Genomic DNA, 23466 nt, shown 5'->3' on the forward strand with positions numbered 1-23466 from the left:
GCTCCCGGGAGCCAGCGCTAGTGTCGCAGCGGCCCTCCCCAGCGCGATCGGGCTCCCTGGCCGCAAGGCGGCCGCCTCAGCCCCCTTATATAGCCCTCTAAAAATAGCTTGCCTCGCACCGCCTTGTAAGGCAGCAGGGAGATCCGCAGCGCGCCAATCGGAGGCCGCCGTCGGGGCCAGGCCCCGCCTCAGGGCCCGCTCCGAGAGCCGCATTGGTCCTCAGTGACTTCATGAGCCCCCTGTTTACCTTACATGGTCACACGCGGCCTAATGGACGCCCTCCTCCGAGATCCCACGGCTGCGCGCAGAGCCCGGCGGAGGGAGGGAGTTTGGGGAGGGGGAAGAGCAGGAGGAGGAGACAAGGGTGTGGGGGGGGGACTACAAACTAGCGAGGATGGGGTGGGGGGTGGGGAGGGAAGGGAAGGGGTGGGGGGGAGAGAAGCGATCGCGAGAAAAAAAAAATGCAACCTCCCAAAATAAAGAGCAAAGATTGCATTAGGAGCGAACAGCGCTGCAGATATAGATGGCAGCTTCGTGTCAGTGAGTTTGCGTCCCCTTTCCTGATCCACGAGCTGGAGTGATTAGAGCCCTGGAAGGGAATCGTTACTCCCGTGAAGTCCCCTTTTCCTGGCAGTCATCTGCACTGTACACGCTGGATCCCTCGCTCCATCCACCCCACTCACTCGCTCCTCTCTCACCTCCTCTCTCCCTCTCTCCTGCATTGATTTTTTTTCTCTCCTTTTTTTAGTTGACTGAAACAAAACAAAACAAGGGCCACTGGATGTCTGCCTTCTTGGGGGGTGAGCCAGACAGACTGACAAACAAACAGACCCAGCTGAGCTCGGGGGAGGGTTTCTCCTCCGGTTTTGCCCGGCAGCAGCAGCATGGACGTGTTGGCTAGTTATAGTATATTCCAGGAGCTACAACTTGTCCACGACACCGGCTACTTCTCAGCTTTGCCATCCCTGGAGGAGACCTGGCAGCAGGTGAATGATTTAAATTACTTGTGTAAATCGTGTTGCGGCGGCGGAGACGCGGGGGCTGCGTTGGTGTGGGCTTTGCGTTGAATTTTTAATTTTTTTCTTATTTTCTTATTTATTTTTGTCTGTGTGTTGTTTAAAATGTTTTCTGAAACAATCATATGCGCTTACCTCTCCACCCACCCCTAACCCCTTAGTGTGCTGAGCTGCCTGCGTTTCTCTCACCAACACAACATCCTTGCGCACGTTGTCGGGCTCACTGTCCCCCAGCAGAGACCTGCTGGTGAACTTCTGGGGTTTAGAGGAGCCGGGTGGGAAGGTGGTTGAGCAATGGTTGACAGGATGCCACGCTCCCAAATTCAGGAGTTCTGACCTTCCTAGTACTTAAATCAGGTTCATCTATTTCAACTGGTGCTGAGGACCGTTGTCAGCTGTGTGTGGGGGGGGGGGTGGGAAGCACGGAGTGTTTCCCCCAGTTATTTAGCGAGTGTCAATAAAGAACAGGAGCTTGATTTTTAGATTAGAAAGTGAGCTGTAGGAATAGAAGCCAGGTGACAAAAGATGCTTGAGGATATGTGCACAAGGAAGATGGGAAGATGGATCTTAGGCTGACAATGCATTGTAGGTTTCCCCAGCTAACGCCCCCAGAACGAACAGCCAGTACTGTACCCTTGTTTTTCTTTTTTGTTTGAGGTGCCTCTCAGGTTAGCTCTACCTTGGACAAAGGGTGGTGTGTGCTTCCTGGCTTCCGACTTTGTCTTAGAGGACTAGTTAAGAAACTCCTAGGATGCTGAAGGGTACCGGTGCCAAGTTGGCTTGGTATGGAAGTGGGGTTGAAGCCTGACTGGGGACAAGTTTAAGGGGCTTTGTGAAGTGGGATAAAGAAAGTGCTGGTCAGTGGAAAGTGCTGGGTCTGCTGCGGAAACAGTGGTTTTCCCAGCACCGATTAGGAGCTGCTGAGGGGACATTCTGCAGGAAAGATGGTGGTAGGTGGGGGCAGGGCGGCTGGGGAGAGGGGACACTATGGAAAGTGGAAAGTCCAGGAAGGCCGTCCAGATTTGAACGTCAGGAGTGTGAACTTGTACAGTCCATCCAAGAGAAAACCACTTGCCCTTGGGGAGGGCTGGGCGATCCTTGGTGTGCGGCTGCTCATGTAACTCCTCTGCTCAGTGACAGCAGCTTGTTAAGGCTAATGAACGGCTGGGTTTTCTCTGCCAGGATCGAAAGCAGGATTTGCCAGCTTGGGGCTGGGGTGTAACAGTTGCTGCTTTAGGAAGAGATGTTTAGCTCGTGGTATAAGGAGCCAGTGGCAAAGCCCTTGCTCTTCAGACGGTGCCATTGTTACTAGTTGTTCTTGCCTGGCTAGAAGCTGTGAGTTTTCCTCCAGGTATTGGTGGCCTGTGTCTGTGAGTCTGTGTCTGTGAGTCTGTGCAGGGCATGCATTCCAATCGGAAGACTGGAAGACGTTCGCGGTTGCTGTCCTTTGCTAAAAACACCCAGCCACACCAAAAGAACATGCATCCCTTCCTCTCATCCTTAACGAGACTAGGTCACATGAAGGAGCTCACTACATCCCTTTCCTCCTTTTCATTTCGCTTGTGAAGTAAGCCAAAATGTTGCCAGAATTTCATTTTCTGAGCAGCTTTCTTTTTCACACGGGCAGCCCATTGGTGTGGAGTCAGTGGCGTTTTAACAACAGTCTAGACTGGTTAGGGAAGGGAATCTGTTGATTATTTAGTCAGCCTGCCCCAGGCAGCCCTTGTTTGCAACTAACTGTTTAGTGTTGGAGGGAAGAAAGTTGGCTTTATTTGTTACAACGTTCCCTACTGATGAATCACACAACTTTGTTTTGGTTCAAGTTTTCAAGGTAGTAAAGCCTGCTCATGGAGCTGGGTGGGCTCTTTAGAGGATACCTGCTTTTCTAGATCTGCCTAGAGAATCCAGAAGGTACAGCTTCAAGGAAACATCATTGGCTTGACAATTAGGGGATGTATTAGATCTATTGTTTCCTCAGAAGCCAGCTCTGCTCTTCCTCTCCCCCTCCTTCTCCCTTCTCCATCTCCCTCCTCCCTCCTCTAGAAACCTCTAGCTTAGTGGTTTTTTTTTAATGACTAGGCAAAGGAATTCTCGTGTCCCCTCTTATTTCTTGCCTCAACTGTCCCCAACTGCCATCTTCTGTCATCTTAAAACCCTTCTCCAAGTCCACATGGAAACATAACTTGTGGCAAGCACTTGTAAACAGGGTACCAGGGCCAGGAGCTCCCTGCTCGCGACTCTGTGCACAGCTGCCCTGTATAAAGGTAACTAGGACCTGAGTTCATGCTGATGACAAAACCCTTAGCCTTTATCTCTTCCTTCCTCCCCCTCCCAAGCCCCCTTGCTTCTGAGTCTAAGGGGTACTGGTGGTTTTACGCAACTGTTAGTTCACAATTAACCAGATGGTGAAATTTTAAGACTCCTTTGCTCAAAACAGCTCAAGAAGGTTGCTACAGAAACCCCAGGCAGCAGGAAGCTTCCCGATGGTGCTGTGGGGCAACCGGATTCTAGAGGTCAAATGGGGAATCGTTATTAGATGTTTTTCTTAAAGTGAACAATATACCTGGCCTCGGGAACATGCGGGGAAACGTGGGTACTGATAATCTAATTTGGTTTCTAGAGAATGGTTTTGGATGATAAATCCAAGAACACCTGTGCGTTGGAAAATTGAGGAGGTGCTGTTTGTTGACTTCCTTCAAACTGAGGCTACGGGAGAGTTTCCTGTGTGTGACACGGATACTTAGGCAGTGATAGTCAGCCAGGGTTCCAGCTCCCAGAGTTGTTGTTGTTGTAATTAGAAATCCAAATGGACACCCCAGATAAACAGCCCTCCACCTCTGGCCCCTAACTGCGTGCTCAAGCTCCTGGCCCACGTAAGATCACGTCTGCCTGTCATGTAGCTATAAATCCTGCATGTGTGCTTATGCGGTCTGTTATTCTGTGGGATTCAGGCGACCAACCCTAAACTCTCGAAAACTTTCAGGAAATATTTTAGAAGCTGTTTGAACAAAAGTTGAAAACAGCCAAGGCTAGGACAGAGGCGAGAGTAAAATGTCAGGTACCATTTGATGGCAAAGCGAGGTGTATCCATAGAGTCAGGAAAGTCGGACTCTTTGAACTGACTGCTGACTCAGAAAATAGAAAGCTTTCATATAGCACATTCATTTTCTTCCAGGCCCTATAGAGACTTAGAATTTTTATAGATTCTTTATTCCCAGCATGCCATTTCATGAGGGCAGTCTCAAGTAATGATAATAAGTATTATTTGCACTTAACTTTGCTACATGTCATTGAGAAGCATGGCATGTTTGCTTGAAAACTCTTATGGAATTATGTTCATTGTTAATGCTGATTCATAATTGGCAAATGGGGTCAATTTCAGGCCTCTCTTTTGCTTGGAGAAAATTTTCCACTGCTACTGGAAACAGATAAATAAATCATAGAACATCCTTCCCTCCTCCTCCTCCATCCCCCGTTGCTTTAAACTAATGGCAATCTTGGCTTCTGTGAGGACTAAAGTGTCCCCATAACTCTGCAATTTCATCTTGGTTTCAGGCGTCCTGAAACACTTTTTATGAGGGCTTTTGGTATGGGGCATCTCTAGGGGGAAAACCTACAGAAATAAATGGTTGCCTTCCAAGAACAGCCTCACGGTACCGGAGCTGGGATTTGGTCTGTGAGGAGATCTTGCCCTTACGTTGCCTTCCACAGGCCTGGGCAGCCAGGTACTACCTCAAGCAGCAAGACAAAGCAAACTGCAGGATCTGTCCATCTGCAGGTCTGCCACTGTCCCAATTTGCAGGAAACCTTATCATGAATTAGAATTTCTTGGCAACAGCACCACCCTGAGAAATTTGTAGACACAAAGGAGCCTTGGCAACCACGTTGAAAGGATTAAATAGCTGGCTTTTTTTTTTCTTTTTTGCTATGTGATTTGTGGGTTCGTCAGTTACTGTAAATCTATTTCTTTATTTGAAACAGTGTCTTGGCAGAAAAAAATCAGAACTGCATGATTATGAATATTTTCTTTATCGATGCAGTCGCTGAATACATGTGAGCACATGTGAGTGCCATCCATCACACACTTAGCCTCTGTGTGATAGATCCACTCTTATGTTCTCTTAATAGACACATCTTCGTGTGGGTTTATGGATCGCACACATCATCATTCAGTCTACCTGTTTGCAGTTTGGTATTTTAAAGTAAGCAACGATCTCAGTGCAGATACTGCTGCTACACCTGTCCTCACTAAGGGAAAGGAACTCACTAGTCTTTGTTCTCATGCGTCTCACAGCCCTGCTCACCACTGTGAGGAGACAGGGATGTTGGGGTCCCATCCATTTAAAAAGCAAAGTGGAGGATACTGAGTGACAGCTTTACCCTGGGATGATTTATGGGTGGGTATATCGGAGACCTTAAGTGTTCCAGTGTGCCTCTTCTCTCCCAGCGCCCTTCTACATAGAAATGCCTATTGAGGCTAATTTGCCTCCTCTTAAATGGGGATAGTGTAGAGAGGGTCAGAATGGGGCTTTTAATAGCCGTTCTCTTATGACCCTTCAAGTTCTCCCTTCATAGAATCCCTTTTATTTTAGCTGTTGGAGTACAGGCTCTCCACGCTTCCTTTGTGCAGTCCCAGCTAGCTCATGGCGGTAGGGTATCTCCTCCAATATTTGACCTGTTAGTTGGTAGATGTACCTGTCCGGAGTTTCTAGTCACCTTCCCTGGACCTGTTACTGGTGAGTGTACACAATGCCTCCGTGGTGCTGGCTCACTTACTTGGAACTAGCCCACATGTTGGAGCTGGGATTTGCTGAAAGTTTAGGACAGCTCCCTGACTTGACATGAAACAAGGCAGGATGCTGAGGGCAGAGACTTTGTGTCCTACCAGTCCCTTTGTTCTCTTGAACCAGCTAAGTTCTTGCTTATTGTAAACAGGTGGAAATGTGTTAGCCAACTCCACCAAGGAAGGAACCAGAAAACTCTACAGCTACTAACAATACTTAATCATTAATGTTATATATAACATTATATAACATTATATATATATAATTATATATTATATTATATATATATTATATATATAATATATATAACTGACAAAACTAGAAAATACTCCTCTTTCCCCTACATTATATACCCATTTTAGAACATCCTCAAGAGAAAACATTCTTACTAAACCTCATTTAGGAGTCCCCCAAATACAGTCTTGCCATTTTTAAGACGTGTGTTTGTCCGAGTAGTTCTGACCCTGCCCTCCAGTTGCCCGTGCTTGCTCTGGTAGTCTGCAGTCTGTTGGTCCCACTTTCCCTTGCAGTAGCTCTGTCCGCTACATCCTTTGTGTGCCTGCTCCAGCTGAGTCAGCAGCCGCCTTGGGGAAACGAGTCCCAAACGTCCACCTGCTTGAGATGCAAGTGACCTCCAGTTCCAGAGGGAAACCATTTCTGATTGACCCAGTGATGCTGTGTGGGACTTAGCTATTAATAAAATATTCTATTTATAAAGCTATATTAAATCTGTTCCATGGTAAATATTTCATTTATTAAGACTTTGTTTATGCAGACTGTGGTGTTTGAGTCATGCAAAGTTGAATAGGATTGCTGATTCTGCGCCATGGCTGCTTCACCCCAGAAGAGAACATGTCTAACATTAATGCAGAAAAGGTTGCCATTGTAAAAATGAACTCTTGGTTGCCCTCGGTCTATGCCTGTCTTTTTTTCACCAATGGACTTGTTTATTTCAACCAGGTTTGAGATCTGCTCAGTTCTCTTGTGGGCAAGCTTGGGGCATGTTGGGGGCCAGTGAGCACCAGTGTGACTTCACATATTCGTAATGTCCAGGAAATGGCGTCTATGTGTGTGTCATTCGGAAATGACTTGACGTAATTAAAATAATTAATGTAGAACTGCGTGCAATATCTATTTCTGAATATGGATTCATTAACATTTCCTGAGGGTCATCTTGAAAGTCTGGCCTCTAGCTTGTAACAAAGCTAAGAACATAAAAGTCTTATAATTTCAAATCTTGAAAGGGGTTCTGGTTTGCGCGACCCTGAAATACTGGAGTTGAATCACCGTTAGCATTGATGATTCCAGACAACAGGACTCAGACACTTGAGTAAGTTTCAAATAACTGCTTTTGAATATACTTCAGCTAATTTCTCATTCTACCATCCCAAAGAGACACAAGGAAAATCTTCCTTTTACCTTGGAGACGAGAACAGAAACAAAACACACACACACACACACACACACACACACACACTTTTGTTTACATTAACATCGCCTCTGCCCTAGGACAAACCATAGCATACTTTAGGGAAAATTGGTTCAGCTTGACCCTTCTCCCACTCTCAGTAATCTATAGTGGTTTTTAAAAATAAAAACTATGTTCTGTTTTTGGTGTGAGGCGAGATACCCGTAGTAACAACGCCACTCTTGTAAACCGTGGTATCATGTAAGGAGTAGCAGATTGGTGGGGAGGTGTGTCCAGGTATAGCTCCTCACGGGCTGGGTGAAAGACAGACCTGGGGTTGATAAAGAAGGCAGCAGCTGTTCAGTGGCCCTGTGACACCTTGCCAGCCAGGGGACTGCAGAGAGCAGTCGCCTCTTCGTGGCCCAGTTCATGGCAGTCTTTTCTGAAATGTTCTGAATTCTCTGGAAGTTTAGACGGATGTGGGGCTGGGATGCATCACGTAGGAAGAAATCCAGTCTCACAAACAGAACATTTATATGGCTGCCATGTCACTCCAGAGTCCAGGATCTTCTTTCTTCTTGTCCACCCTCACAGTCCCTGCTAGTTCTCATGGGAGAAATTCTCTCCTGAAACTCACCTCATGGTCACCCTTTGCCTTCTAAGAGCTTAGGATCTGAGATTCCACACACCACCCCCACAGTTAGAGTCTTCCATAACGTCTCAGCGCTGTGTTCTGTTCTCTGGTCTTTGTGAATGTGATGTGCTGCAGGGCTTTCAGGTTGTTCACCATCACCAAAGCTCTAACTTTTCTTTTCCCATCTTCCCTCTTCCTTTTGTGACTATGGCAACCCCTCTCATGACCTACCTGCAGCTCTCCAGCTGTCTGTATACTCTACAATAAAAAAAGTTCTAGATTGGAAAATCCTGTGAGTTGATACATAACATCAGTGTTAAATCTCCCTTTGAGCTGGTTTTGGTGTGTTAGCCCCTTCTGTCACTGCTCTGGAACTGTCATTGTATCTCGATCACCTCCTGTGGTCTCCATATTACACATAGGTAAGGTCTAAGATCTAAGGGTAAAGTTGTTCCAAGACCAGTCCCATATCACATTAGCAAATTCCCCCTGCTCTTAAGAGTAGCCAGTGGCATCCAGATGAGGCAAGTGGCTTTATCTACCCTTGTTTTTTTTTTTTTTAATTTAGGGTTTCCCCCCTTTACATTTTTCCACTTCTTCCTCTCTCTGCAATTTTCTTGTCTAAATTCTGTATTCTTTAACTTTAAGATGGTTGCTGTATTTCCCAAGAAACCTCCCACCTGTTTCCCTTGTCCTTAGCCACTAGCAACTGCTTCTATTTTAACAAATTGTGTCCAATTCTTTATTTCCTTGTGATCTTTTCTTGTTATACTATTTTCTATTCGGGTTATATTTCTTAAAACAGAGTTGTGCCTTAATTATGATTTTGATAGTTACCCTTTCATATTTACCTGCTAGGTTTTAGTAAATCCAGTAAAGGGTCCATAGTTCCTTGAATGCTTGTGGTGGCTGTGGTTTAAGATATAATTTTTTAACAATGGTTCTTAGTCACACAGACCAAGCAAATGGTATCCCATTGGGAGGGACTCAGTCAGGCTTCTATATGATTCTAGTATGTAGCCTCAGATTTGAGCCACTGATATACAGAGGGTTAACTATCAGTCCTTACATTAGAGCATTTTATTCCTGGTGCAATTTGAAAATAAGATTGCTGGCTGTTGGGGCTGGAGAGATGGCTCAGTGGTTAAGAGCACCTCCTGCTCTTCCAAAGGTCCTGAGTTCAATTCCCAGCAAGCACATGGTGGCTCACAACCATCTGTAATGAGATCTTGTGCCCTCTTTTGGCCTGCAGGCAGAGCACTGAGAATACTGTATACATAATAAATAAAGAAATCTTAAAAAAAAAAAAAAAAGATTGCTGGCTGATTCTAAGGAAGCAGAACAGATCTGTTCAGTATTCCCCATCCAGCTTTGTTGGGATGTTGAGTTTTGTTCGGAGCAGCTGCCCAGGGGTTGTTCCACCCATCTTCTTTGTTTTTCCAAACTTGGTAGGTCTAAGGCAGTTCTGTTTGGCTCACATTTCCTATGACCCACCCCGAGTTTGCTTAACCTGGTCAGATTCCATTTCTGGAAGCTTTGTGGTGTTGGGCATTAGTATCCAGTTAGTGACATTTCAGATAATTTATCCCTGGTAAGTCTGCAGCCAGGGTTCTCCACTTAGCTCAGCCTGCTCTGTGGTTTAAAGGAATCTATGCGTGCATGCACGCCTGTCTATCAGATGGTACAGACAGGCATTAGGGTCCACTTCTCCATTTTTCTTACTAACCACAGTGTTTGAAAGTAGACTCTGCTGAAAAAAAAAAAAAAAAAAAAAAAAAAAAGAAAGAAAGAAAGAAAAGAAAATCAAAGGCGCCATCCTTCTAGTAAGAGGAACAAAAATAAACTGTAGAAAAATGTCGGCCGAGGCCATTCGGGCAAAGAGCGGCCTCCAGATCCGTGGAAGGCTTGGTTCCTGTGGTAATGACTGTGGGCGTGTGGTGATATTCACAGAGCAGCTTTAGAAACGCTCTTTCTCAAACTGTGATGTTTGCAAAATTACATCTCCTGTAGCTTTGTCCTTTTATCTGTAAGCTGTCTTTGAAGGGGTATGGTTGGCAAGAGAGACCTCCAGGAGAAGCTTAGGGCTCCGAGTTGAAGGATGCTTTTTGGAACACTCAACCCAGCTGTGAAAATGGCAATTAGCCATGGAGCGATTGCCCGGCAAGGGAGTGTCCACCTGCTTTTGACCCCACACACATTCACCTTCCAAGGCCAAGGGAGCAGAATTCAATGGAGTGGCTATAGTCTTGGTGCTTACTTTTGGAGAAGCGGCAGATTTGTTCAATCTACAAAGGGGTGGAAACAGATACTACCTGCCCCTGACTTTTGAACCTTTGTGTCTTGTTCATCTGGTACCATTGTCCCTGCTCATGGGCACAGTTTCTCCTCTGGCATTGGAGGTCCCCTGTGAGGAGGCTGTGGACAAAGCAGTTCTCCTGTGATCCTGCTCATACCGAATTCTGGATTCAAAAGTTGTTAGCCCTTAGCTCTAAGTCCTCCCCTGTGACTCAAGATTCTTACTTCCTTTACTAATGACCAAGAGATGATTTACTCTACAGTAAAGAGTTTCACATTAGCCAGGCAGCGATGGCACACGCCTTTCATCCCGGCACTTGGGAGGCAGAGACAGACGGATCTCTATGAGTGTGAGGCCAGCCTGGTCTACGAGAGGGGGTTCCAAGAAAGCCAGGGCTGTTACACAGAGGAACGCTGTCTCGAAAAATCAATCAAACAAACAAATTTTCACATTTGTTCATGAACATCTTAACAAACATATAAATTGAATTTAAAAGTTCTAAGGGGCTCATAGCCTCTTGACATTGACACATTCATTCTGTAACTAGGAAGCAAGAAAATATTACAGAATTTCCTACTCAGAGGTGAGAAAATTGAGGTGGAGACGATTAAGCAAGTTATCTTACTGTGGCTGCAGAGTAAACAGGTTGCAAAAGTGGTAGTAGATACGGTGTGGTTACTATTCTTATTATCATAAAAGGACCAAAATAACACTTAATATGTATCAGATACTTCCTAAAGATTTTCTCCTTTGAGAGTATTATATGTATGATTTTATTCTCTTTTCTGCACAACCATGTGAAACACACAGTGTGCTCGTCCCACATTAGAGATGGGATCACTGGGATTTGGACATCCAGTGTGTTACCTAAAGTTACATGCTAAAGTGGCTTGGCAGAATCCAAACCAATGCTTCCAGTTTTGTATTTATACTAACTCTTGGTTTGGTAGGAGACGTAAAGGCGCAAGTCAAAGATATGGCTTGGTACCAGTTAACCCATAGCTTGTTTATGGGACGTCTTGCCTTTTGAACCTTGGTTTTTGTCCTCTCTGCATGTTCCAGGTACTTCACACAGTTAGTGTTTTGTCATACACAAATTACATGGAAGTGTTTCTGGAACCTCAAGGTCACTGCCAGCTCTTATTCCTTACCTGGAATGGAGTTATTGGTTCCTTAAGAGTTGGCTCTGTGACCCACTCGGCTAGTGCTCCTAGTACTTAGAACTGGGGAAAGGAATGCACTGACCCCAGAAATCAGACCCAGGGTGACATCCTTGGAATTTTCTTGGCTTATTCATGCAAACATCCAACCTTTTCCCTTTCTTTTGCACCTGTCTTATTTTTAGCTACTTCTCCTGAGTTTTTCCAGTGTGCATTCTCCCCTCCCCCTTCTTCTTGGAGCCAGAATTAGGCACATATAACTCAATACAGTGCTAGTTACCACACCTCCCATTTCCAGCTTACCTGATGACTGAGCTTACAGCAGCTCATGAGAACAAATCAGGTTTTATGAGATCTATAAATATCTCAGATAGGAATTTTATTTCATTTTCCTCCTTCAAATAAGACATAATGGAAGCACTCACATATACGAGGAATATTCTTTCTGTGATAAAGTGGGGTGTTTGTGAATAGGCCTCTGAAAAGCAATCATTTGATATGGTTGTTCATGTTAGGAGTTTTCTCTTGGGGAGGGGGCATAGCTGTGCTTACAGTGCTATAAAACTCAAAGATTATATCTTGGAATTTCAGGTTTGGTTCAGCACCTATGGAGAGGTGTATTTCACAGAAGCCAGCCTGTGTAAAGACTGCATCCCTTCCTTCAGTGGATTTTACATCTCTTGTTTTAGAGATAGAGGAACAAGACTAGGGGAGTCCCATTGATCAACAAGGGTGGAGAACTTCCAGAAGGCGTCCTCAGTTTCCTTAGTTGCTTCCCTTCCAGCTGACTTCCCTTCTCTCCCTCTCTCCACTTCATGGATTGTCCTAGGAAGACGTCAAACCACTGCATAGCACCGAGGATGCTGTTTTCTCCCAGGTTTAGATTTTCAAAATGTGTTTAAGCTTCTTCATTTCCTTAAGGTGTGTTAACCTATACCTGCTAATGGAAAAGCCTCTTTATTGTTGTTATTAATTATTATTAGCCCTTTCCTTTGAATAGTAGCTGCAAGGAACTTGTGAGCCAAGGACATTAAATCATGCGTTGTATATCCAGGGCTACCTTTAGAAGTTTATATATAGGTTTAACAGAGGTTTGTTGTTGTTTGCTTTGGTTTTGAGAGGCATTTTTAACTTTTAGCACACATTTCCCTCATCCCATTCTCAGGGACTCAGTTAACTAGGCTAGAATTTAATTTGTTCTTGAAACAGTGAATCATTTGAACTAAGTATGCACAAACCAGACAAGGATTTTTCCTCTAGTGTTATTTGTTTGCTCATTCATTCATTCATTCATTAAGTCACTGGCTTAAAGCTGTGTCTCGCTTGGCTAGCATGCATGTGTCAGTCTCCTTTATACCTTAGATGTTTGCGACAGGATAGCATCTTCTTCCATTCACCTTGTCTCCGACGTTCACATCCTCCTACATTTGTGATTCACATGCATTTGGGGTTGACCCCTAGACTAGCAACACTCTGAGGCTGCACCTCCCAACAGCTCCTGTTTGGGGACAGCCCTGACATCTCCATCAGTCTTATAAGCTGCATGGCTTTGTGCATTCACTCAGAATCCATTTTAATTTCTGCCGCAATCTCTCCCATCTTGTTGAATGTCTTTTCCTTGGGGCTCGTTCTGTTTCCCTGGCTGTCCAGGTTCTGTTGTCCAGGGTGGAAAGCTGGGGAGGAAAGGACCATCTGTCTTGCCCCTCCCCCGCCCCGGCTGAGCAGTCGCTCCAGCACCCATTCTTTATTGGTATCTGCAACACTTTCCAACTTGGAAAGAAACTGACTCTGGGTTTCCTGAGCCGTGCAACCTCTTCTTGTTTTAAATGAGAGTAAAATGGAATTTAAAAACGCACACACACACACACACACACGCACACACACACATACAAATAAACAAAACAAAAACCCCAAACTCTTCAACCCCTTCAGTGCTATTTATGCTGACATTTAAAATTAAATAAAATTTATTAAATAAAATTAAAACTCAAATCCTTTTTTTCCCACCAGACATTGCTTGCTCATTAACAAAAAATGTTTTTGTCAAAACCCTGATGTAGAAACATGTGCAGAATTCTGCTGACACTTTAGCTGCGGGGTTTTGTTTTGTTTTTTGTTTTTTGTGGATGTTGACTTTGTGGGACTTGTAGAAGTGGTGCTCTTTGTGCTAAAAAGTCCTGGTTTTATAATAAAAGACTTTCTAAGGCTCAAGGACTTTGCCCTCTTCCTGCCATTGACATTCAGAAATTGCCAGCAAGGCACTTGGCCTTCATTTCTAGTGCGTTCAGAATGCCTGTCTACATTAGGGGTGCTTAAAGGAATTATTCTCCTTTCTATTGGCTTCCTTATATAACTAAGGGTATCACTTTTGTTGCTCAGATGGGATTTTTTTTCTTTCAGGGTCGTTTTTATGCCCCCTTTAAAGCAATCTCTTTGAGTGACTTAATATGAAATTCCCCTCTTTCTCCAGTCTCTAATTATTTTTTTTCTTTTCTAAAATACCTGAATGCTAAGTTGTGACTCAAGGTCACTCACAGTCTCTCTCTCTTTCTCTCTCCCTCTGTGTGTGTTTGAATAAGTTTTAGAATCCACGTGCCATTTATATTACTGTGTGAATGAACCACTATTAAAATGTTTCAGAAAATACTTCTAGCAAGAAAAGAGAAAAAGAAAGAAGGAGAAAGGAATACGGACAGACAGGGTGTGGGCACGAAGGGGCTGCAGAAGAGAAACAGAACGCAGGCCCTTTGCTCTTCCCGAGATGTGCCTGCAGACCTTTTCCTCCCACCTCTGGGTCATGAAAGCCAGAGTTTTAAGGACTAGAAGTCTAAGAGCGCTATACATTTCATGGGCATCTCTTCTCCTCCCTCTCAATTTGCAAATAACCTGGCTGAGCTTCAGGGGCCATTAAGTCCGAGGCTGGATTGGTCTCTCAAGAATTGTGAGCTCTCTGTGCAGTAATATAAACACATTTGCATATTAGCACAGTGCGTGGTTGTAGGCTCGGCATGGCCTGCTTAGGGCAGTGCCTGCCAGGGTCTGCTGTGCAAATTGTGTTCCAGAGTGTGGTGCTGAACAACACAGCGCCACCTTGGGGGACAGCTTTAGTCCCCTTCAGCTTTCTCTCTGTCCTGATGCGAGCAAGGTCAGCGTTGGAGTAGCTCTTGCCGTTAGCCTCGCCATCCTTCCCTCCCATGTTTTCTCTTTCCTTTCTTTTGATTATATTACCAATGCTATTACTACTATTTTAAATGAAGAGAAGAAGTTTGAGATCAAGGACATCTGATTGGCATACATTCAGTTAAAAGGTTGTAGTAATTGTTTTCCTTTTATGATTGCCCCATATGAGCGGATATTTTTAGTAAAAACTTTTTTGCTTGTTTGTTTTGTTTTTTTGAGACAGGGTTTCTTTGTGTAGCCCTGGCTGTCCTGGAACTCGCTCTGTAGAGTAGGCTGGCCTTGAACTCACAGAGATCCGCCTGCCTCTGCCTCCATAGTGCTGATATTAAAGGCGGGCGCCACCACTGCCCAGCAATAAAAACTTATAAACGTGCGGCTGTAGTGAGGAACGGTGCTCCAGCAGGGTTTGCTGATCTCATAGAAATGTGTGATGACGACCAAAGTGGTAGTGGCATGGAAAAGTGAGGGATTCAGTCTCGTAAGCATAAGCCGAAACAAATCATCAGGCTCTTTTCCCCATCTGCAGTGTGGGCGTTGTAAGGACAGGATTGCGGTCTTCAGATGACACAAGGATGTGAACACCTTGTCTGCATCCCATGGCATCCTGGACTGTTTCTGGATTGTGGTGGGGTGGGGTGACTGTGGTTTCAAGCTTTGAGCTAATGCTTCTTGTTGAGCTTTAAACCACATTTTTCATCATTAAAATATGTTGACATATTTAAACTCAGTTGTGTGTGTGCGTGCGTGTGCGTGCTCACGTTCTGTCTGGTAGAAGTGTGCAGAGATGAAGAAAGGCTAGGTTTGAGGGTGGGACTGAGAGCTCTGTGTCTGAAAGTGGATCTGTATGGCTAAGTGACTCATTAACAATGAACTGTCACATGCTGGTCTGCGATGGGAAGATGGGGGCTTACCTGGACAGGAAGTCCTGGGCTTACTGGGACCTCCAACGTGGTTTCTCTGAGAGTCTTCTAAGTTTCTACCACTGTAGAAGTGAGGGAGAGAGCCGTGTGTGGCTGTATTCAATGTGGCCTCTTGTCTCAGCCGGAGACGACCTTGGTGGGAATAGCGAATGTAGGGAGGGAGCATGAGTTTTCCAGTAGGGCCACATTGACCTTGGAGTTGCTGCAGGTAGGGAAGGACATCACATCCGCATTAACTGGACTGGCCAATCACCATGACATCTTACCTGAGGATGCTCGTGTTTGCCTGCTGTTCAGGACAGGTCTCGTGCTGACAGGGCTCTGAGAATCAAGTGTCAGTTACTAAGGACATTCTCAGCCTGTGTTCCCGCTTCTAGGTCTCTGTGAGAGATGTTCTATCCTCCTGTTACTTGTGATGTGGCAAGAGTACGGTGTCTCTAGTGGACAGTGCTCTAGAAGTTTCGTATTTCCTAGATGGGAAGGCATGGGCAGGTGTGAGGTATGCCTGGGGACCCCTTTTATCATGTTAGTCTAACACCCCAAAAACTCAACTAATGACGGTGCTCATGGAGAGAGGGATGCCTCTGAACGGGGTGTTGCTTTTAGCATGGTTTTCTTTTTTTTCCAGAAATTATTTAATACCCTTCACAGACCAGAAATTCCATCAATTCTTAATATCTCTTAATGTACTTTTGTCAATTTCATATCTCGATCAATTTACTTCCTCTCAGGTCTCTCTCTCCTTCCCTCTTTCATGCCCTACCAGTAACTCGGTGAGTTCAGTTTGTGCTGCCTCCTGGATATGCACGTGGGGCCACACACAGGAGAATGGACAGCCTGATAGGGGCTGTACTCCAGAAGAAAATACCCCTGCTGTCAGCTGCCCATAGCTCCTCGGCTGGGGCCGGGTGTCTGGTAAACACTTCCTCCTGCGTGCTGGAATGCAGGCAACCGTAGCTTCCGAGTGCATGTGTACCACAGTCCTGTCGTGCCCAGGAGACAGCATTCCACAGCCCTTCCTCGTCCTCCAGCTTTTATGTTCTTTTTCCTCCCTCCCTGTGATATTCCCTGAGTCTTGGGGGGGTTGATATAGGTGCTTAGGGCTCTGCATTTGGCCTAGCTTGCTTTTTATTGCTATGATAAAACACTGACCAAAACCAACTTGGAAATGGTTTCTTTGGCTTCCAGGTTATAGTCCATCATCAAGGGAAGCCTTGGCAGGGGCCTGTATGTAGGAACTGAAGCTGAGACCATGGAGGAGTGCTGCTTGCTAGCTTGCTCTCTCTGCTCGCTCAGTTACCTTTATTATATAGGCCTGCTTGCCTAGGTGTTAAGCTCCTACAGTGGCCTGGGTCCTCCTATACCAACTAGAAAGCACTTAGAAAGCAATTAGAAAACACTCCCATGTCCACAGGCCCATCTGACTCTCTTCTCAGGTGACCTTAGGTTTGTGACAGGTTGATGGCCCAGGTTAGAGGACAGCACTCTACAGTCACTCTTTTGCAGCTCTTTGACCAGGTATAAGCCACTGTAGTGGCTTCTTCCCAGTGGCAAAGAAGCTCTTCTGGCAATGAAAATGCAGAGCTACCTCGTCCGTGGGTATAAAGAGAGATTTAGAAAGCAGTCTGACGACGTGAGCATTTACCCAAACAACACCAGCGGGTTCTACGTGAAGGTCTGTGACCTCCTCAGCTGTGGGCCTTTGGCTATATTTACAGTATCATCCATGAATTCCCTCTTGTGAATGGGTCTCAAATCCAAGCAGAAAGTGGTTGGTTACCTCCATAACGGTCATACCACCAATACATCTTGCTGGATGCATTGGTACAATACAAGATGCATCTTGCTAGGCAGGGTTTTGTAACATTCAGGGTCCACCACTGGGTAAGTCTGTTGAAGGTATTTTCTCTACCAGTTGCCTTAATAGCTTCTTCTGGCGCAGTGAAAGCTGGCCAGCCGAGGATGTTTGCTGTAGATTCGGAGACTGATGTCTCAGTGTCCTGCAACCAAAGCATGGTTCACTGATTTCTTACTACTTTTTACAAGGTTTCTAAATGATTTTATTATTATTATTGTGTGTGTGAGAGAGGGAGGGAGGAAGGGAGGGAGGGAGGGAGGGAGAGAGAGAGAGAAAGAGAGAGAGAGAGAGAGCCTGTGTAGGTCATGAGACTACTTTGTGAAGTCAGTTTTCTCCTTCCTCCTTTACCTGGGTTCTGGGGTTGTGCTCTTAGCTTGTCATTGCCAGGTTTGTGCATAAAGTGCTTTTACCCAGCGAGCCACCTGGTTGATTCCACTTTCTTTCTCATTCTTATCTAAGAAACAAACACATCTAGATGGTAATTGGGAGAAAGCTAGTGTCAGCCCTTGATAACTAATTTTCATAGTGCTGTAGGTAGAGCAGGAGGGGCACTGGGACATTTCTTTTTTCCTAGTGTTTATAAGCAAAACTGAGGTATTAGTGGGGCAGGTGAAGACTGGGTCCATAGTATGTGCTAAGAGCACCAAGTATTCGGAGAATGGAGAACAGATCAGGGATAGAAAGGTGATGGAGACATTAGCAAATAAAAAGAGCCAGGGGAGTGGATACTGGAGCTAAGGAGAGGCTGGAAGAGTGGCAGGTAATGGAGATATGGTAATGTTGGTATCTAAGGGGGAAGCACCAGTTCTAGCCAGCTGCTGCTGCTATGGGGGATACAGAATCTGCTGACAGATCTCAGATTTCAAGAGAAGCTAAAAAAAATATCAAGACACAGCAAGAAAAAGCTAGAATTTAAGAATTGTCGTTTCCTGCTTATTTTCTGTCTAAAACACTGGCAGAATAAAAATATTGAATGTTCAAATAAACATTGTGGGCTGGACCCGGCCTGGGTGTTTAGTTTATCTATCTTTTAGGCTTGTGCAGTTTTGTGCCTCTGTGTCCCTTCAAAGTGAAAGTTTGCATTTCAGGATGACATTGGGCAGGGGTACCATTTACCAGGACTTTCTTGGTCTGTCTGCTTGAGTGGGCAGACTTTAAGTAGAGTCCAGTGGGGTCTCTGCAAGCTCACAGCTTCCGACGGTCCCAGCTCTAGATTTCCATGAGGAATGAGAGGTGAAACTGAGCAGGTTTAGTCCTCAGCCTCCTGACCCACTTCTGTAGGGATTTGTTGGACATACATTTGGCTCAGTTTCCCAGAGGGGCAGTTTGCTTCTGGGGTCAGGAATGCAACAGAACATTTGAACACGTTGCTAGGTTTTGCCACCAATACGATTTGCAGGGAGTTGTGGCCATAGAATGCTGGAGGTATGGGTTGGTCAGACTCTTCATCTGGACAGCTGCACCTGTCTCTGTAAACGTGAATACTTGTGTATATTGAAGGTGTAGCTTTGATTTTTTTAAGTGAGGATTAGAAAAGCTCAACTATTTAAAAAAAAATGGTAAATGATTCAGATTAGGTAGCAGCATTCCAACTTATAACTATGACAGTTAACTTCATTTGAAAACAGTTTTCTTCAAAAAAAAAAAAAAAAGATCAAATATGTCCTAAAATAGTTCAGAAACTAACTGGTGTCCCAGGAACCCTGACCCCGGGACCATAGAAGTAGCCAGGCCAGGGGTGGTGATATTTATATTCAAAATCTTTGCTGTCCTTAAGTAGGTCCCCTTTCTCCTACATGAGGGGCCCCTCACTGTGCCTTTCCCCTTAAAGCATGGAGTCACTCATTTTTGAAGACTTTATTTTGAAATAATTATAGACTCATGGGAAGTTGAAAAAAAGGAGTACAAAAGAGACCTATGTGTTCTTTACCCAGCCTTCTCCAGTGAGACCTACACACCCGTCCTAAGGCTTGTTTTATTTTGAGGCATTTCTTAGGAATGTGGTGAGGTAGGAGAAATGCCTAGGAAAACCATGTGTTTACGACCAATAAGGACTGTGGGGAGGGCTCTGCTCAGCTCCAGCAGGGGTGGGGGGCTCTGCTTGACTCCAGCGGGGGGTTGGGGGGGCTCTGCTCTGCCCTAGCCTCTGTACCTTTCAGATGATAAAATGAAAACCCCCAAAGCCAATCACTTTCCTTTTATAAACAAGAAAAGAAAAAGTAATAAAACTATCTGTTGTGGATGCTGATGTATATAAAATTTGAATATAAAACATAGGAGAATTCAGATTGATAGTTTGGAGGAAGGGATGAGGAGTGAGAGGATCCAAAGAAAGGGGAAATTGGACTTTCTATAACTTTCTGCTCTCTTTAAATGCTTTTGGCTTTCCTGTGGGATCATTACTTTTTCAGTTTTAAAGAGCAGTCTAGGTAATGGAGTGATGGACCAGTCATGTTTTCCTGCCAGCGCGCGTGCGTGCGTGCCTGCGTGCGTGCGTGCGTGCGTGCGTGCGTGCGCGTGTGAAGTCTTACATGTTAGCTTGAATGACCGCAAGGTTCTTACTGGGTTGGACCATTAAGAGGGCTCTGTAATAGCACTGCTTTTTCAGCAAAGGCAATAAACTAATCTTTCCTCTTCCTGTAGCCTTCATGGAGTAGACGCAAGAGCCAGGCATGTGAATGTCAGATACCAGCTTTGTTATTGACGAAGCTGCACATAGATCCATCAGATGTACTCTCAGACTAGCCTCTTTATGTCTAACCACTTTTGCCCAGAATTGAGCTTCCAGTGGGCTGATGTGTAATTGTCCCCATCCTACCTGGGCTTCAATGGAGCCGCTGTGTCTTGGCCCGTGATGGGGGTAGAATCGGGTAGAAGACAGCTCCTCTCCAGGGAGAGGGAGAGGGTGGTCAGGGGATGACAGCTGAGCTGCACGCTGACCTCTTTCCCTTTTCTGTTTTCTTTTCTCTTGGGCAGCAGTGAGTGAGTGGAGTAAGAGGAATTCTGGGAGGCTGACTTCCCAGGGTACCTTGAAAGAATTTCCTTACATCAGGGAAGGTCTCACGGAATCATTGGAGATGAGAAATGGAGAGCAGAAGAAGACAGCTTTCTGGGGGTGCGAAGGGAAGTTCCAGGGAAGCAGGGGAACTGGGGGAGGAGGAAAGGGAAAAGCAGTACCAACAGATACTGGCCTTGCTCAGGGGCAGGGCTAGAGGGAGTACTTCCTCTTAGTATTGAAGAGAGTGGCAGAATGGAGCTAGTACAATGACTTAGGGAATAACTTTACCTGAAGGAAAATGGAGGGAAGGAAAGGAGTATTCACCAGGACCCTTAGTGGTCAGGTAGTGTAAACAGCAACGAAAAGACAAGAACTCTGGCCTCCCGGCCTTGTACTTGCCTGTTCTCTGTCACGTTACATCAGCACAGTTATTCCTACTCCTGACGTCAGCTGGCCTCCTGGAAGAGTCCCTCGTCTACCAACAATGGGTGGACACACGAGAATGGCCACCCATTCACTGTAAGCCATGGATGCTTAGCCTACAGCTGGCTCTAGCTCAGGCTTCCCCTTCCTGTTTGCTTTCCTCCATCCCATCTATTTAATTCCTCCCTCCCTTTTATTCTTCCTTCCCTTTCTTCAGTGATAAAGTTAAGCTCTGTGCTATGTGTTGAGGATGCTCTAGCGAGCCAAAGGGGCGTTGTCGCTGTTTACATGGAGCTTAGTGTATCGGAGTGGAACAAGGAGAGAGGAGAGTAACTATGGAAGAGTGAAGTATCCCTGGGACAGGAGGAAAAGAACGGGCTGCCGAGAGTGGATGGTGTTCAGACACATCTGACATAGCCGAGGAATTTTCCTACCCATCTTTCTAAAACTGGCCTCCCAGAACTTTCCCCAGATGTTTATAGTTATTACTCAGAAAGACTCTAAAAGGGAACAGATATTTGATAATTCTTGCAGCAACTCTTGACCACCTCTGTTTCATTACTTTGAGTCTCCTTAAGTTGTTTCATTTTCTTTCTCTGCATTTAGCCGGAGTTCGCTGTTGCTAAACAAAGGCCTCGTCGCCCTCCATGTTTTCTGTGTGGCGGTACTTTGTGTCTATTCCAGCGCTGAGTGGAAACAGTAGAAAGTAATGTCTGTGACTGAGCATGTGCTCACGCCTCTTTCTCTTTCTTCCTTCCATCTCCTGCTTTCCTAAACAGCAAGGGTGGCGGCTAGTTCCAAAGCACGTACACTGTAAAGGGTGTTAGAAGCAATCTAGGAATTACTTAAAGAGGTCTGCAGATTAGGCACAAACATCACTCCATTTTAGATAGTGTTTGAACAGATTTTAATGTCTGATGTAGGGGGGTTATTCTAAAAGTTAGCCTCCTACATACTAGAGTTAAGTGATGTCATTAGCATTGAATCAATGTGTTGTTTAAAGCTTTTTAAAAATTCCCTTGTGGGGGGAGGTGAAAGAATAAAGAAAAGTTAGTAGGTGTCCCTATGTGACTTAGTAAGTCATGTCAGGCAAAAGAAGTCCCAACGGAGCCCCTAAATACAAAAGCAGCAGGTGGTTCATGGTCATCAGGGGTGGTAGTTTGTTTCTGAATATAGATTACAGGGGATGTCCTGGTCCTGAAGTTCTGCTGGAGGCCCGATGAGCGAGATGCCATCTACTCTGCTGATGGATGTGAATGTTTCTGAGCAGGCTGCAGGAGTCTGATCTACTCGGGCCTTTCTGGGGAGAGCCATGCTCTTAACAGCAGACAGACTGAACGAATGTCTGCTTTTCAATAGGAAATGGTCAAACTTCTATTTAGAATCAAAAGCAAGAATCTGAGAAGCTGAAGGAGGCATTTGCTTGGTCTGTGTGGAGGCTGTGGGGACTAATATGTACGTGCAAGTGTGCTTGTTTATGTTTCATGACAGTTCGCTGTGTGCAGGCAGTCACTGGCACTACTGAGGCCTGCTGTCAGGAGACTACACATACTTGCACATGAAGGCACACATTAGGAGTCTCATTCCACTGGGTATTGTGAGCTTTGGTGGTGGTTTTGACCAGGTGATGGAGGCATTTGGATTGGGTCAGGAGCCCTCATGGAGGAAAAAGTGACCTTTTTCTAGGCTGAGAGCCCTAGGCAAAGCAGAAGTGACCCAAGCCTGGTGATGCCAGCGTCTTGGCAGGGTTAGCATATCTCCTCGGCCTTTTGTCCTGGGGTAGACAAACCAGAGAAAAATGGAAAGTATTCATTTTGGTGTGTGAAGGTGACTCAAATCCAAGTGGATATTTAGTGACAGTGGGGTGCTTTAGGAATTTATGACTGTAAATGAGTAGATGTCATGTTTGCATGATACACTTCAAACTTTTGCCTTAGCCCCCTGGCATGACTTTTCCCCCCTTGGCATTCAGGAAGCTCCCAGATACTAGCTCTTTGCGGGCTAGACTTTGCTTGTAGCTGTTCTTGGTGACAACAGTTGGACCTGGAGAAATTTATTTTAAGGGAACCCTGGGCTACTCTGTTGTTCCTTCAGGACTGCTGCCTCCTTGGCATTGATAGCTTCAATGGGTAGACAGTATCCCCTCTTGCATCTGATAGCCCCTCCCTTCTGCCTTCTAGGCAGTGGTAAAGCCCTCTCTCATGATACTGCAGAGTCCATAATACTGCTATATTGATTTTGCCAGCTGCAGTCATAGTGGGGCATGGGGGCTGGGCCTGGAGCATGCAGCGAGCTGCTTCCTGCTCTCTCCAGCTTTTGTCAGTTTGGAAGCTGCAGAGAGAGCTGGATTTTCCAAGTTCTGGCATCCCGAGCACTCCATCCTAAATGAGGGATCCTTGCCTCTAGAGCCCTGCTTAGGTGACCAGCATCGAACCCTTGCTGTAGCTAACAGAGCCCTCCATAGCCAGGTGTCCTGGCTAGATCTGGATTGCCCCCACATCCGGAGAAGGCCCCTCTCCTCCTGGAGCAGTGAGTGCCATTGGCTGCCACAGTTGGGTCACAAACTCAGTCTACAGGAATGGGAGAGGTTTCCTCTTTGCTTAGAAAGCCAGAAAAACATCCACAGTGAGAGGCTACAAAAGAGAAAAACATGCTCAGGCCATGAACCTTTGGTTGGATCTTTGACAAAAACCTTTTTGAGGGTTTTGAAGGAAAGTGTTTCAATGTATGAAAAATCTTTGTGTCGGGGTCAAGTTTTTCTCATTATCTAATTTCAGTGTCCCTTCCAT

General features: G+C 45.4%; 1 protein-coding gene across 3 annotated transcripts in view; it reads left to right on the top strand.

Moving 5' to 3' along the window:
- Positions 1-441: 441 nt before the first annotated feature.
- The window catches only part of Klf7 (Kruppel like factor 7), an 81832-nt gene continuing 58807 nt past the window's right edge, over positions 442-23466 (top strand). For 2 of the 3 annotated variants that reach the window (XM_038339631.1, XM_042055532.1), the window contains exon 1: positions 448-986. In XM_038339631.1, the coding sequence (XP_038195559.1) occupies positions 885-986 (102 nt within the window). In that variant the 5' untranslated portion in view covers positions 448-884. Of the gene's footprint in view, positions 987-23466 lie in introns of all 3 variants that reach the window. The other variant, XM_038339632.1, reaches the window with a different exon arrangement.

This window comes from Arvicola amphibius, chromosome 8, assembly GCF_903992535.2.
Source record: "Arvicola amphibius chromosome 8, mArvAmp1.2, whole genome shotgun sequence".
Taxonomy (NCBI): domain Eukaryota; kingdom Metazoa; phylum Chordata; class Mammalia; order Rodentia; family Cricetidae; genus Arvicola; species Arvicola amphibius.